At 50.4% G+C, this 14,752-nt stretch overlaps 6 protein-coding genes across 6 annotated transcripts; 3 read left to right on the top strand and 3 right to left on the bottom strand.

Moving 5' to 3' along the window:
• Window positions 1–263: 263 nt before the first annotated feature.
• pmcB (putative calcium-translocating P-type ATPase(PMCA-type)) lies at window positions 264–4,036 on the top strand (the record flags this gene model as incomplete). The annotated part of the gene is made up of 3 exons (XM_022540393.1): window positions 264–335; window positions 393–1,815; window positions 1,869–4,036. 3 exons carry the CDS (start codon window positions 264–266, stop codon window positions 4,034–4,036), a joined length of 3,663 nt encoding a protein of 1,220 aa, XP_022402353.1.
• A 401-nt stretch (window positions 4,037–4,437) lies between these two features.
• Window positions 4,438–5,817, top strand: ASPGLDRAFT_1377685 (actin-related protein 2/3 complex subunit 5 family protein). The gene is made up of 3 exons (XM_022541555.1): window positions 4,438–4,691; window positions 4,756–5,181; window positions 5,251–5,817. Exons 2-3 carry the CDS (start codon window positions 4,829–4,831, stop codon window positions 5,474–5,476), a joined length of 579 nt encoding a protein of 192 aa, XP_022402352.1. The 5' UTR covers window positions 4,438–4,691; window positions 4,756–4,828; the 3' UTR covers window positions 5,477–5,817.
• ASPGLDRAFT_123998 (uncharacterized protein) lies at window positions 5,617–6,737 on the bottom strand (the record flags this gene model as incomplete). Its single annotated transcript, XM_022540449.1, has 2 exons — window positions 5,617–6,456; window positions 6,510–6,737. 2 exons carry the CDS (start codon window positions 6,735–6,737, stop codon window positions 5,617–5,619), a joined length of 1,068 nt encoding a protein of 355 aa, XP_022402351.1.
• Window positions 6,738–7,329: 592 nt separating this feature from the next.
• On the top strand, window positions 7,330–9,279 carry ASPGLDRAFT_34426 (putative dynactin Arp1 p62 subunit RO2; the record flags this gene model as incomplete). Its single annotated transcript, XM_022544434.1, has 2 exons — window positions 7,330–7,679; window positions 7,737–9,279. The coding sequence occupies 2 exons, from the start codon at window positions 7,330–7,332 to the stop codon at window positions 9,277–9,279; spliced, it is 1,893 nt and encodes a 630-aa protein (XP_022402350.1).
• A 156-nt stretch (window positions 9,280–9,435) lies between these two features.
• Window positions 9,436–9,898, bottom strand: ASPGLDRAFT_34425 (uncharacterized protein; the record flags this gene model as incomplete). Its single annotated transcript, XM_022544433.1, has 2 exons — window positions 9,436–9,585; window positions 9,671–9,898. 2 exons carry the CDS (start codon window positions 9,896–9,898, stop codon window positions 9,436–9,438), a joined length of 378 nt encoding a protein of 125 aa, XP_022402349.1.
• A 1,754-nt stretch (window positions 9,899–11,652) lies between these two features.
• ASPGLDRAFT_24660 (uncharacterized protein) lies at window positions 11,653–13,405 on the bottom strand (the record flags this gene model as incomplete). The annotated part of the gene is made up of 6 exons (XM_022543407.1): window positions 11,653–11,962; window positions 12,158–12,447; window positions 12,736–12,784; window positions 12,837–13,016; window positions 13,108–13,120; window positions 13,258–13,405. 6 exons carry the CDS (start codon window positions 13,403–13,405, stop codon window positions 11,653–11,655), a joined length of 990 nt encoding a protein of 329 aa, XP_022402348.1.
• Window positions 13,406–14,752: the final 1,347 nt, after the last annotated feature.

The raw sequence follows: 14,752 nt of genomic DNA, 5'->3' as shown, positions 1-14,752 counted from the left end.
AAAAAAATAAAAAAAATAAAAATGGATGAGAAAAGGGTAATGGAAATAAAGCACAGGCGCGCTCGCCCAGACGTGCACTGCCCCGGTACACAGAGAGGGATGCTCCGTATCTGTACTTAAAGGACTTTTTCTCATATAAACGAACCCCCAGTCCCTTGTCACTAACTAGGAAATCTCTGTCAGTCTATATTATCATTATTGTCATAATTCTAATGAACTTTCTTGACTTTGTCGATTAAGTCGAGAGTTTATCGGTCGCATTCATGACGACTCCAAATACTAACCGCCGGGACGAGCTCCTCAACCCTTCAATAATGATTCCAGAGGACAGTGAGGTATGTGCTTGATTCCGCATTGATATGATAGTATAGTGCTGTGCTGACATCTGATAGCCGTCCCCATCATCGTTATCGCCCACATCACCAAGTCTCGGCATAAGCCAGCCACAACCAACCCTATCACCTGATACCGCTCGATTAACAGTTCACAATGCACCGCCGCGGACATCACACTCGTTGGACGGGGAAACCCTGCGTTCCCGATCTGGCTCGTTCAACTCATATGCTGACACCGTTGGACGATCCAGGGCTGGTTCCTCAGCCACTCAGGTGCCCCAGGAGCAACCAAAATCGAAAGCAGAATACGACGATGTACCAGTATCCGAAGCCCTGAATCCGGATCCTCGAAATGAGCAGGATTTTCACGTGGATGACAACAAGTTCGCTTTTACCCCCGGTCAGCTGAATAAATTGTTGAACCCCAAGTCGCTGGCTGCTTTTCAGGCTCTTGGTGGTTTGCGTGGGTTGGAACGGGGTCTACGCACGGATCTTACGTCGGGATTGTCGGTGGATGAGGCCCGGTTGGAGGGTACTATTGGTTTCGAGGAAGCGACATCTCAATCAACATCAGACAAGAAGGTCCCGATCCCAGACGACAATTCTTCCGATGCATCGCAATTCCAGGACCGTGTACGAGTGTTCAACTGGAACAGACTGCCGGCAAGAAAGTCGACTGGTATCCTGAAATTGCTCTGGATCGCCTACAACGACAAGATCATCATTCTTCTGACTATCGCTGCTATTGTGTCGCTTTCTCTGGGTATCTACGAGACGATTGACGCCGGACATGGTGTCGACTGGATCGAAGGTGTTGCTATCTGTGTGGCCATCTTGATTGTCACCATCGTCACTGCTGCCAACGACTGGCAGAAGGAGAGACAGTTTGTCAAGCTAAGCAAGCGGAACAACGATCGTGAAGTCAAGGCTGTCCGCTCTGGCAAGGATGTTATGATTTCGATCTTCGACATTACGGTCGGCGACGTTCTTCACCTGGAGCCTGGTGACGCAGTCCCCGCTGATGGCATCCTCATCTCCGGCCATGGAATCAAGTGTGACGAGTCTTCTGCCACTGGTGAATCGGACCAGATGAAGAAGACCGGTGGACATGAAGTCTGGCATCAGATTATGGACGGAAAAGCTACAAAGAAACTTGACCCTTTCCTGATTTCGGGAGGTAAGGTCTTGGAAGGCGTCGGAACCTACTTGGTTACGAGTGTCGGGCCCAACTCGACTTATGGCCGTATTATGCTGTCGTTGCAGGAGTCGAACGATCCTACTCCTTTACAGGTGAAGTTGGGCAGACTGGCGAACTGGATTGGTTGGCTGGGCTCAGGCGCGGCCATCATCCTGTTTGTAGCGCTGCTTATTAGGTTTCTTGTTCAGCTTTCCGGAAACCCTGCCACTCCTGCTGTTAAGGGAAAGCAGTTTGTTGACATTCTCATTGTGGCTGTTACCGTCATTGTCGTTGCAATTCCTGGTGAGTACTCTCTAATCCCTCTTCTGTATGGACAGTTTGCTGACGTTTCACAGAGGGTCTTCCCTTGGCCGTTACACTTGCCCTTGCATTCGCCACAACACGGATGGTCAAGGAAAACAACCTTGTCCGTGTCCTTCGTGCCTGTGAAACCATGGGCAATGCAACCGTGATTTGCTCCGACAAGACAGGAACCCTGACGCAGAACAAGATGACCGTGGTTGCTGGCACCTGGGGCTCTAACCAGAGTTTCGGTCAGAGCTCGGAGGACGATACTGCCGTGTCCGTGTCTGCCGTGTTCAAGCAGTTTTCGACAGCCATGCGTGATTTGATCACCAAGAGCATTGCGCTTAACTCTACTGCGTTTGAAGAGGACAAGGATGGGTCCAAGGAATTCATTGGAAGCAAAACTGAGGTGGCATTGCTGCAGCTGGCCAAGGACCATCTGGGTATGGAATTGGCTACTGAGCGTGCCTCTTCGGAAATCGTCCAATTGATTCCCTTCGACTCCGCCCGCAAGTGCATGGGTGTGGTTTACCGCGAACCCAGTGTCGGTTACCGTCTTCTTGTCAAGGGTGCTGCCGAAATCATGGCTGGCTCGTGCTCGAAGAAGACGACGGACTTGAACTCCCAGAACCGCATCGTCAACGACCAGTTTTCCGACAATGACCGCCAGAACATGCTCAACACCATCGAATCGTATGCAGGCAACTCCCTCCGAACGATTGGACTGGTTTACCGCGATTTATCTAGCTGGCCACCTAAGAACGCCGAGCTCTTGGAAGATGACCCGTCATCTGCCAAGTTCGAAGACGTTTTCCGTGATATGACGTGGATTGGCGTTGTTGGTATCCAGGATCCTCTGCGGCCCGAAGTCCCCGGCGCTATTCAGCAGTGTAATGCTGCTGGTGTGCAGGTGAAGATGGTTACTGGTGACAACATCGCAACGGCTACGGCAATTGCAACATCTTGTGGTATCAAGACGGATGATGGGCTTGCTATGGAAGGTCCCAAGTTTCGTCTGTTGTCCGACAAGGAAATGGACGAGGTGATCCCGAACCTCCAGGTCTTGGCTCGCTCCTCACCGGAAGACAAACGTATCTTGGTGGCTCATCTGAAGAAGCTTGGCGAGACTGTGGCTGTGACTGGTGATGGCACCAATGATGGTCCTGCGCTCAAGACTGCCGATGTGGGCTTCTCCATGGGCATTGCCGGTACGGAAGTTGCCAAGGAGGCTAGTTCTATTATCCTCCTTGACGACAACTTCAAGTCTATCGTTACTGCGATTGCTTGGGGAAGAGCTGTCAACGACGCCGTTGCGAAGTTCCTCCAGTTCCAAATCACCGTCAACATCACCGCTGTCCTTTTGACTTTCGTTTCGTCGCTTTACAGCAGCAGCAATCAGAGTGTCTTGAACGCAGTGCAGCTGCTCTGGGTCAATTTGATCATGGACACTTTCGCTGCTCTCGCTCTGGCTACCGATGCGCCTACGGAAAAGATTCTCAACCGAAAGCCTGCCCCCAAGCACGCCTCTCTCTTCACCTTGACGATGTGGAAGATGATCCTGGGCCAGGCAGTCTACCAATTAGCCATCACCTTCATGCTCTACTTCGCCGGCAACCACCTTCTCGGAAGCCAGCTCAGCGCCGAAAACGGAGACACCGAGCTCGCCACGATCGTGTTCAACACCTTCGTATGGATGCAGATCTTCAACGAGTTCAACAACCGCCGCCTTGACAACAACTTTAACATCTTCGAAGGCATGTTCCGCAACTACTGGTTCCTCGGAATCAACTGCATCATGGTTGGCGGCCAAATCATGATTATCTTCGTCGGCGGTGCCGCTTTTGGCGTCACTCGCCTGACAGGTGTTCAATGGGCTGTGTGCATTATCTGCGCCATTGTCTGCTTGCCTTGGGCAGTTGTCCTCCGGACCATTCCGGATAAGCATTTCGGAGTTGTCTTCAATGCCGCCGTCAAGGGTGTTAGCTTTGTGCTGCGGCCGTTTGCCAAGGGATTTCGTCTCTTTGCCAAGGGAGTCAAATCTGTCTTCCGACCCTTGAAGCGTGTCTTTCGTCGTGGAGACGCGGGAAAAGAGAGCACTGCCACTCCTTCGGATGAAGAAGCCACTGCTCTGACGGATGTGGATCAGAACGGGTTGCGCACTCCAAATGCACCTGTCACCCCTGTCAGTGTGCCGCCGATTACTATTACGACCTCTTAGACGATGAGGGTGGGTAGCTGAGCTAGCTCACTCTCATTCGCGTGATGCATGCTTTGTAAATATTATGCCCCTCTTTTACGACCTTGTTTTTGATTTTGTGTTTGTGCTTGTATATTAGATACTCTCGGAAGCATTTGGCGGTCTCTCTGTTTTTTTTTACATTCATTTTCTTTGCATTTATTTACTTTTTGGTTTTGAGCGTGGGATTGGACCGGCGTTGAGGGTTTGTTTAACTACACACAGTTCGGGAGGTATTATGTGTTTATTCTGGTCGAGTCATATATAATCTGAAGATGCAGACGATAAATCGTCTATAGCCTGAGAATAATGATACCCAATATTTACAGCACTTGTGTTCTCCCATATAACTACTCTACTCACTGCGGACTTACCCCTGGCTATCTAACTATGTAAAAATTGGTGCCTGAGGCAACATCCTCCGCACCGCCATCGTCACCCGCCGTCAAGCTGTCCACGACGACGAACTTCCCTGAGCTCTCCATCTATTGGTGATATACAAGTTGAATTGAGCATTCAAATCCACCAGCTTACTCTTTCTCTTCTCTAGATAAGAGATACTACCCTCCAGTCTTCTATCCCTGGAAATTCCTCTTGTCACGTCACCTACATCCATCCCCCGCCTACGTCGGACTGGGTAAGGACAGCTATTATCTCCAACTACTTTATCTCAGATCGACTAATAATCCGTGAAAACATAGCTTTCGACTCTCGATACATCGAATTACTCCCTTCCCACTTCAATACCAACGAAACCGATAAAAAACCGCCAAAATGGACAACTACCGCACCATCAACATCGACATCCTCGACCCGGAGTCCTCCTCCAACTTCCCCATGGAAACCCTCCTCCCCGGCACCCTCCCGCCACCCCTCTCCTCCTCCGATGCCGCCGGTGTCGCCGGCCAAGTGCGCCAGCTGCTGCGCGGCGGGGACCCCGAGGGCGCGATGCGGTACGTTCTGGACACGGCGCCGTTGGGCGGAGACGATCGCGCGAAGGAGGTGCATATGGCGAGTGTGGTGGAGGTGTTGCAGGGGATTCGGCAGGCGGAGATGACGAGGGTTCTTGAGGGGGCTATTGGGGGTGAGGGGGGGTCGGAGAGGGCGGATTGTTTGATGAAGTATTTGTACGTTTTCCCTTTCTTTCTCTGCTACTAGGGGGGCTTAGTGAGGGAATGGCTGGCTAACTGAAGCAGGTACAAGGGATTCGCGTCGGCTGGATCGAGCGGTGGTTCTCAGTCGCCGCGGAAGCTCTCTCCGCAGAGTACCGGGGGAGGATTCTCGCAGATTCAGACCCGGAATTTCGGCGAGGGTGGTGGTGGCCAGCAGATGAGCGTGCTGTTGAACTGGCATGAGAAGCTTGTTGAACTTACCGGGCCTGGTGCGATTGTTCGTGTCATGACGGACCGGAGGACTGTCTAAGTCTGCGAAGACGATTATTAGGAGCAGGCTTCTTTTTCTTGTTACTGTTACTTCATAGTACTGGCTGTGGATTCGCAACACTTGTGGATGATATCCCGTTTTGTATGTTTTAGCCTTTATATTATACATATTGCTTGACACTACCGGCCTTCGAAATCTCCTCCTCCCAAGATATCCTTCAGATTAACATCTCCGCTACCTCTCTGTAACGGCTGGGACTGACCCTTCCCTTCCTTCCACCCAATCATATAAATCAACCGAAACGTCGCCGGAATCCCCCTCATCCCCTCCTCCATATGCAACTGCCGATAAATCCCCTCCGTCGCAAGCAACACATCCCGCGAAATAGGCCCTAACTCCCGATGCAAAATAGCATTATTCTCCCCCATCGACTGCAAATCCGTCATCAGCGCAAACACATCCGGGAACTCCACAAGGATATCCTCCACATCCACCGTCAACATCTTAAACCCAGCCCGATTCAGCAAGCCCCCGACATCCCGCACATCCGCTAACGGCGATACATGCGGACTCACGCCACCCCGTCTCTCCATGTCCGCGAGCTGCAGTGACGTTCGTAGCTCGAAGAGCGTGTCTCCGCCGAACATCACCCCGATGAACGGACAGTCTTGTTTGAGAATCGTGCTCACCTGCGCTAGCAACGAGGGGAGATCGTTTACCCAGTGCATCGAGAGCGAGGAGAGGACCGCGTCGAAGGAGTCGGGTTCGTAGGGGAGGGATTCGAGGTCTGGGATGACGTCGCGTTTGATGTCGATGTTTTTATTAAAGGAGAGATCTGTGTCGCGGTGTAGGAGGGCTTTGGAGGTCTCGACGCAGGTGAGTTGCGAGATTCGTTCGGAGAGAGGTGGGGATTCGCCGGTTGGGGAGACGAGGTCTGGGGTTGCGGTTGTAAGGGCGCGGGCGATGTTGCAGCTGTTGGCGCCTAGGTCTAGGACGTTTGGTATCTCCCGTTTAATATCCTGTACAGGATCCCATTAGCTATTGAATCCGACATTGGTTGCGAGAGAAGTACCAGTAACCGTTCGCATAAGCGCATCGCCACTTCGTCTTTGATGTAGTCGACCTTCCGGCCCTCTTCCACATTCCGAGCTGCGCGGTCTTTCTGCATGGTCTTTGACTTGCGATTGAAGACTTCCAGCATGGGGTTTCCGGGCGTTTGGCTGGCATAGCTTCTCCTCCCCGCGGCCGTGAAGCTGCGGCGGGCGAGCGTTGTTGAACGGAAGAGAGGGCGTAGGGACATGGTGTTGTATTTTGATGATAGATGCTGTATTTGTTTCAATTGAGCAATTCAGCGCATTTTGAGTCTTCGCATAAAAAGTAGCGTGGGTGTTGTTCGAGAGAAATCCGGTCAAAGTAGAAGAAGTTAGGAATGACTGACGTCGGCGGAGAAATCATTCCGCTCTTCTTCACGCGTTGCCGTCAACAACACCGCAAGCAGCTGTGGGCGTTTGTGCGCTTTACTTTAAAAGAACTGGCTTCATTTGCATAATTGCGCATGGCTGGAGTTTTCTTGCAATAGGAGTACCTAGTGCTGATTGTCAATTGGAGGGATTGCTGGTCTCACAGTAAGTCACCTATGTACTTGTCTGGTGGAATCTGTCCACATTGTTCTTATACTTCGAGGTGGATTGGCAGTAGCTAACAGTGTCAGCAGATTGAATAGCTGCTTTTAATCTGTTGATTATCCGTATCATTTGTCCGGACAATTACAGAGCAACCTCTCGTCCGCGACCGCTTCCAAACACCCCGCAGGCGGAGCAAAGACAACACGGTGATCGCTTGCTCGACCTCGCTCGGAACGCAGTAGCCAGAATAACTCGGATTGACTCGATATGTCTCGCCCATTTCCATATACATACATCTCCTGCCCCTGCGCCGATTCTCCAGTCCCCGACCCGGCCAGGAAACGAAGATCGAGAGAGTCCCCCCAGAAAGCGAACCCCGATGCTCCAGGGACAGACGAAAAGGGAACGATAACGGAGGATGAAGAGGAGGAACAGACGTTCGACCCGCGATCTCCACGTTCCAACTTCTCGCTCTACCCTCCGGAACAGCTTCTCTACTGTGAAGATTGCCATCAGATCAAGTGTCCGCGATGTATAACGGAGGAGATTGTGTGTTGGTATTGTCCGAATTGTCTGTTCGAGACTCCGAGTAGTATGGTGCGGAGTGAGGGTAATCGGTGAGTTAGTCGTCAGAGATAGGAAACGAGGTCTCGGCTAAGTGTGGACGATTACAGATGCGCGAGAAATTGCTTCAACTGTCCTATTTGCACTGCGCCTTTGTCAGTAAGCACGCTGGAGAATGTCACAGGGAACGGGTCTCAGCAAGGTCCCTGGGTGCTGTCCTGCGGATATTGCATGTGGACGACGCTGGATATTGGCATCAAGTTCGACAAGCCCACGAACATCCGAACTCAGCTCTCCAAGATGACAGACGCGACCTCTCGAGGGAGGCAAATGTCCAGATCTTTGGGTGATCTCAAGTCGCCTTTATCCACCTACGCTTCCATTGATGAGCACTTCTCGGCCACTGAGGATGGAGGACCTGACCAGTCTACAGAGCCTCTTGGTGCAGATGCTAGATTCGCGGCCTTGAAGGGTTTTTACAGGAACCAGATCGCGGAGACTAGTACATCGCCTAATGACCCTTTAGGGACGGATTTCGCGGGTGGGTTTGCTTCACCTGGAGCCCTGAACCGTATCATGTCGCTTTACAACTCGTCTTCCCGGCTGAGCAGCCTCTACAACAAGAAACCCAAGTCCAAGCCTCCAGTGATGAGAGAGGCCCTCACGGCAAGCGAAGGTCTTATGGTCCCAGCGCCTGGTGCAGAAGATGCGGTGGTCCGACGTATGGCTTCCGACGAGTGCGGATGGGATGGTGTCGCTTCCGTCGAGCAACGTTCCTTCCAGCCCCCCGACGCCCGATTCGCGGACGATCTTCTCCCCCTGCCTGTGTTGCTTCGAACCAAGCGCTCTAAACGTTGCAAGTCCTGCAAGCACATTCTCGTCAAACCCGAGTTCAAACCACAGTCAACCCGTTTCCGTATCCGTCTGATCGCCCTCAGTTACATCCCTCTCGCGACATTACGCCCTCTCACCATCTCTCCACCACAGCCAGGTTATCCCACAACCGCACCAACGGTTCCAAATCTCGACTCCTTACCGCCTCTAAAACCAGTCCAGCTCCTCCTCACCTTGAAAAACCACATGTTCGACCCCGTTCGAGTGACCCTAGCCACACCATCCGTGGCACCAGGCCGTGTAGGCACCAAAGTCACAATCCTCTGCCCGCAACTTGATATCGGCGCTAACAGCGATGTCTGGGACGAAGCCCTACAAGGCACTGCACCAGGTGAACAGCGCTCCTCCCGCTCCGGCGCAATAGGCATCGGATACGAGAAAGTCGCAGAGGCAGGAAAAGTCTGGGACAAAGGTCGAAACTGGACAACAGTCGCAATAGAAGTCGTTCCAGGAACGCTACCAGGTGGTGGTCGTCGTGCCTTTAGGGCGAATAACGACTTTAACGATAGCGACGACGATGACGACGATGACAGCATCGATGAAAAGAACTTCAACTGGAGCGGCCAATCCAAGGACCCCAGTGAAAAGCTCCAGCCGGATGAAGACGTGCTTGAGATTCCGATCTTTGTTAGGATGGAATGGGACTCGGAGAATCAGATTGAGCAGTCTGTTAGTAAGAGTTCTGATACTGTTAAGAGGGAGTTGGCATATTGGATGGTTCTGGGGGTGGGGAGGATTTCGCCGAATTTGGAGGGTTGATCTATGTGATCTATGTCAATTTTGCTTTGTTTTGTCGATACCAATTCGTGTTCATACCCCTTTGTTATATTTGCTTAAAATATTGATGCTATATATCTTGAGCCCAATGATACGATCCACCAACTTCTCATGCAGGCGCGTAGCCCATATTCGCCATTAAAATCGCTGCACCGTTCGTAGAACCTGGATATCAAGACCAAAAACGTCACCCTCCCCGCGGCCTGGCGCAACATCACCCCCGAAAAGCATCTGGCGGTTGAGTCGCAGAACTTGCCGCTCTCCTAGTCCTTCCGGCACAGGGAACACCTGCTTCAAACCATATTGTCAGTTAGTCTGCCTTATGCTGAACTCAAAAGGACTCTCATACTTAACGTTGCTCTGAACAGAGAACCTCGTTGGTATCCCGCGTGTAGAGCTCTACGTCTCCCCGAACGGTCATGGTAGTCTGGCATGGTTTCCACTTCACCAGAACCACAGCCTGAACAGCCCCACCCCCGCCCATGAGCCAATCTATCATGTCGTCTTGAAGGATATCGTGCGATTCAGGGAAGCCGCACTCGAACGTCACTCGTGGTAAGCCACTAGTGCTCAATTGGATGGAAATATCAGGGGCTTTCATGGTATCAGCCCACGGGCCATTGGAGAATCTAAATACTGTCTTGCATGTCAGAATGGTGTCTCTGGGGAATCGGGAAAGGATACCTATCTGAATTGGAAGTAATGAAGAACATATTGCTTTAATCCAGTGTAAGGACATCTGTACTGATCCATGCTTTTTGGGAGCGAGAGCCATTCTTGCGCTGCGTTGTGGAGGGGAGTTGACTTGGTTCGTACTTGAAACATCTCTGTAGAAGGGTTGTAATGCTTGCTGTACAAGAATTAAAGTAGTTAGCAATCGTAGGGGCTTAGGGGAGACTTTTTGGCTTACAAGCACACAAGTCTCCTCTACAGTGAGTTCACTGTGTCGACTGCCCAAGAGGGTTTGATATCTGTGTACACAAGCTCGATATTGGTATCATTGCTGGATTCCTTCTCTTCAAGAATCTTCTGAATGAGGTGCAACTAGAAATTGGATGCATTCTTGAACGTAGAGCCATTATAGCAAGGCATCTTCTATAGGCTGTGAATGACGCGCACCTGACCTTGTCTTGGCAAGTTGTAGATTTGCCTACAACGAACCAATAACAGCTCCGACATGGTCATCTACTAAGCCTATTCGGGTGGGCAGCCCTAGGTTGCCTGAGGTCACATGTTTTCTTCTCGTTTTTCTCCTTCGTTTTGACCTCCAAAGAGAAATCAAAGGGCACCATTCTAACACTTACTACTTGATCCAAAAAAAAAAAAAAAAGAAAAGAAAAGAAAAGAAAAACGTGTCGCCCGCAGAAATCCTCTACGCACCACCCCGACGAAATAGAACCCTCGAGGCCATCCGCGATGTCTTCGTGAAAGCCGGAATCGCAAATCCCAGTGACAAGCGCCGCTTTTTCAATCCCCAAGAAGCCGAAAACTTTAAATAAAAATGGCACCAAGGCAAGACCGTACAAGAATTCGTCATCCTAGCAAAACTACGCTCCCGGGTCGCGTTTATACTGGAGCATGGCATGAAGGAGTTCAAGAGACTCGGTGGTCCCTCGTTCGAATCATTCATTATACATGAAGCCAGCGGGTATTTGAGCCACGTGAGGGGGATACTGCAGGAGGAAGGGCTATTGGCAGGGATAGATTGGTGTGAAGAGTGGCAAGTTGTCGCGGACCGCGATGTTACTGCTGCCTGTAGCTCTCGGGTGGATGATTTGTTGCTTGGTTATGTTGAGATTAGCAAGATCACGGGCTATATGCTTGCCGAAGAAGATCAGTGCGAGGTCTATCATCGTATACCAAGATGTCTCTGGGGAACAAGCAGCGTATTTAGGCCATAGTTCGCCGCGGACGCGGGTGGATGTGTCTTTGGCATTCTGGAACATATTGCTTAATAACGTAGCTTTGGTCTTAGAGAGTTGCCTAAGTCTATGGTTGCCTACACTCAACAATTTGCTGATTATTTCTTGTGCTGTATCGGTATATCATAGTACTACAGAAAAGAAAAGCAAATTGTCATCCAGGGACTACCTTTACGCTCAACCAATACGAATCAAGCCAATCGAAGCCATCCGCATTGCTCTAGTAAAATACGGGGCTCTCAAACCCAGCGACAAATGCAGATTTTTAACTCCCAAAGAGGCTCAAAAGCTCAAAGCCAAGTGGCGCTCATGCAAGAATGTCAGGGAATTTATTGCCCTATCCAAACTGCGTCCTCGACATGCACTCAGGCTTGAGCTGTTCATGGACATCCACCAGAAATAAGAGAGCAACATCACGCTCGAGAAGTGCATGTCAGTTGGGATTGAATGACCAAGTCTCTTTGCCCTTGTTCCATCTGAAGTCGATGAACTGGTTGTTGTATTTGTGGAACTCAGCAAGGTAGCTGATGATCCATATAGCGGCTCTGACTGTGACCAGTGCGATGTGTATCTTTTTATACTTAAAGGCCTCTGGCCGGGGGATAAGCAGCGGATCCAGCCCATTGCACGGGGAGGCCGGTTGGATGCGTGGGTGAATGAATAGGCTTACTGGAGGATAAGAGGATAAGAAATGTGGAGATATCTGTCGCTTTTTGAATATCATTAATTCCTGACTGGGGCAGCTAAATTGATCATCATTCGTATTATCTTCCATCAATATCAGACCCTAAAACATTTCCTCCACACGGCTACCACAGCAACGACATGCCTTCCGGATAAAGCTCACGGAGGGGCTCGTGATGCTCTTCAAATTTGAAGTCCCACAGACAAATGCATATCTTTATAGTCTCCGCAAGGAATGCGGCGAGCTCAAGTACCCCGAGACATGCCTTTGAGCGCGTGAACAGCCGCCCAATTGACCCGCGGAGGCAGGTAGCCCTTGTCCTCGTACTGGAACCGAAACGAATTGATGTATTCCCGCCCATAAGCCCTTATGAGCTTGACATGGTGGGAGCTCCACCCGGCAAGCTCGCCAAATTCCTCTACGCTTGAGGCATTCTTTACGAGACATCGTCGGAGGAGTAGGGGCTGCGGGGCTTGGAGTCATGGCGTTGTCTGCTTGCTGTCCTGGGTCGCGTTGTGAAGATGTTTCGGTCTGGGCAGCACGCTACTGCCTGGGATTGTAGTCGCGAATCGTTTTCTTGGGGTGGAGGAAGGAGGTCGCAGTAACTCTCAGTCTTCGAACTTTGGCCAGAAGCCTTTGGCAGGATGTCCGTCTTCCTTGATGGGATGAGAGCGATCCACGCAGTTGGGTTGTCATGATGTTTGCTGTATTGGGACAGAAAGTGACAGAAAGAAAAAAGATCTTAAGAAAAGGCAGCAAGATTGCTTTGCCAGAAAATTAGGACGTGTTATGAAAAATTTAGGTGTGCGAGTTCTTTGTTCGCTTGCTTACGGCCAAGAGGATCTCTGAGAAGGCAGCATCGAGATCATAATGGATTCCACTATATAAAGCTACATGCTCATATACTTGAGTATACTTGGAAATCCACCTACGCGTCCAATCTGCCTTGCCGACCATCAGGATAAATGATGGCTTGTGCTCGCTGTTTGTCCGCTGGATAAAACCGTCTCGTCAGGAGCCAATACATATCGCACTCATCGTCGTCAATAAAGCCTCCAGGTCTATTGCTGGTTTGGCTAAGTTCCACATAGGCAAGCACCAATTCGTCGAGTCTTTTAGGAGACAGAACACTAGCATGTTTTGATCATTGAACGCCAAAGGACATCTCTTTTTTGCGCAATAGTTCTCTCACACCATGCATACAGCATCTTGTTTCCTGTATAATATAGTCCTGGTTTGTCATGTCACAAGCTGGGTCCTCTTCATAGACCTTCATGGAGTATTGATAATTCAAGAAGTTACACCGGTGCAGCTTAGCCAGCGCAAGAAACTTATTCACGTGCTTGCACTCACGCCATTTTGTTTTCAGTTTCTGTGCCTCTTTGGGATTCAGGAATCTGCGCTGTCTGCTAGGTTTAATCTTTCCAGCTTTTGCTAGAGCGTCGTGGATGATCTCGATCGTCCTGCACCGTCGAGGGGGTGCGTAAAGATAATCCTTCATTTTTTGTGATTGATGGTCAATCTTTAGCATTGGAAAGAAGGCGATAGGCGACAACCTTAGGCAGCGTCCAAACCCTTCTACCGTCTCTTTCATACCACGTCATTGATATAGCGGTACCTTTTTACAATCAAGAGAGCGACGAGGTAAGTACGCAGTATTTCTGCCCTCAGAATGTTTTACGCGGGCTTCAGCTGACTTGCTTTTTTATTTTATCAGGAACCTGATGGGATAAATGACGCTATTAACTCAAACATTTTGGAACCATGGATACAGGGTCAGGTTGTCTATCTTAAGTAGATTTGTCTGCTATACAAGTGCTGATAGACGAGTCTTGAGTCTTTGAACTCGTCGCATTCTATGCTGAAATTGTGCACTGGTCTGGAAGGAGAGATGATTCTACGCCAGAGAGGGAATTGCGTGGAGAAATTCTGGGCTACTATCCAACAGCGCTTTAGCTTATGGAAAGCTGAATCTCTGGCACCATACACGTCGCTGATTGCGCCCATGGGGACCGGCAAACGAGAGCTCTCAAGGAGTTGGCACGACGCGAAGTTTGTTACGTCTCGTACCTAAACGCGGCCATCAAAACTGCATCCACTTTTTCCAAACGGTCACGGACAAGCTTAAATCTCGGGACTTCTTGTCCACTTACTTTGAGTACTACATTGCTAGCACTTTGGAACAGGCGGTGCTTTGATTTGAGCTCTAGCCATGCTTGGCTATAGATGCCAGTTCTATGTGAATCTACAAAGTTTGAAAAGTCTCGCCCTGAAGGCGCTCGCGCCCCACGGCACCCTTGAGGACCTGAACTCCCCATTCTTTGGCTTGTGGATGTCGCTCCGGGGCAAGAAGACCGGCTCGCCAATGGGCGCTGCTGATGTGGTCACCAGCGATTTCCCAAAGAGGGCCATCGTCATCCTTTTTTTTTTTTTTTTTACGTCCCTCAAATGCCTCTGCTCAGGAATGGAACGATATTTCATTCATGATTTCCGCGTCCGTCGCCGTCGTCGTGGCCACTGGCCTCTAACCTCGACGACACCTTGTATCCCGCGTTAAAAGAGCAAATATGGAGATGCGCATTCAACCCATAATGATCCCAAGACATTCCGTGTAGACATAGCGGGCAGTATGGATGCTCTCGGATCCACAGCCGGCGTTATAGCCGTTACGCAATTCGGGGGACCATCATATCCCACTGTTATGAGTATCAGAAGACGGCCAGAACTGCCCCGAATAAACCACTGACAAACAACAGCATCGCCCAGAAACTCAAGGCACTTCTGGAGTGTACCGCGCACATCAATGTTTGGACGGAGGGCCCAATATCTGGAAAGCTATTACCCGGTC

Source organism: Aspergillus glaucus, assembly GCF_001890805.1.
Source record: "Aspergillus glaucus CBS 516.65 unplaced genomic scaffold ASPGLscaffold_7, whole genome shotgun sequence".
Lineage (NCBI taxonomy): Eukaryota > Fungi > Ascomycota > Eurotiomycetes > Eurotiales > Aspergillaceae > Aspergillus > Aspergillus glaucus.
The sequence above is the reverse complement of the archived record's forward strand: the minus strand, read 5'-3'. Positions and strand labels throughout refer to the sequence as shown.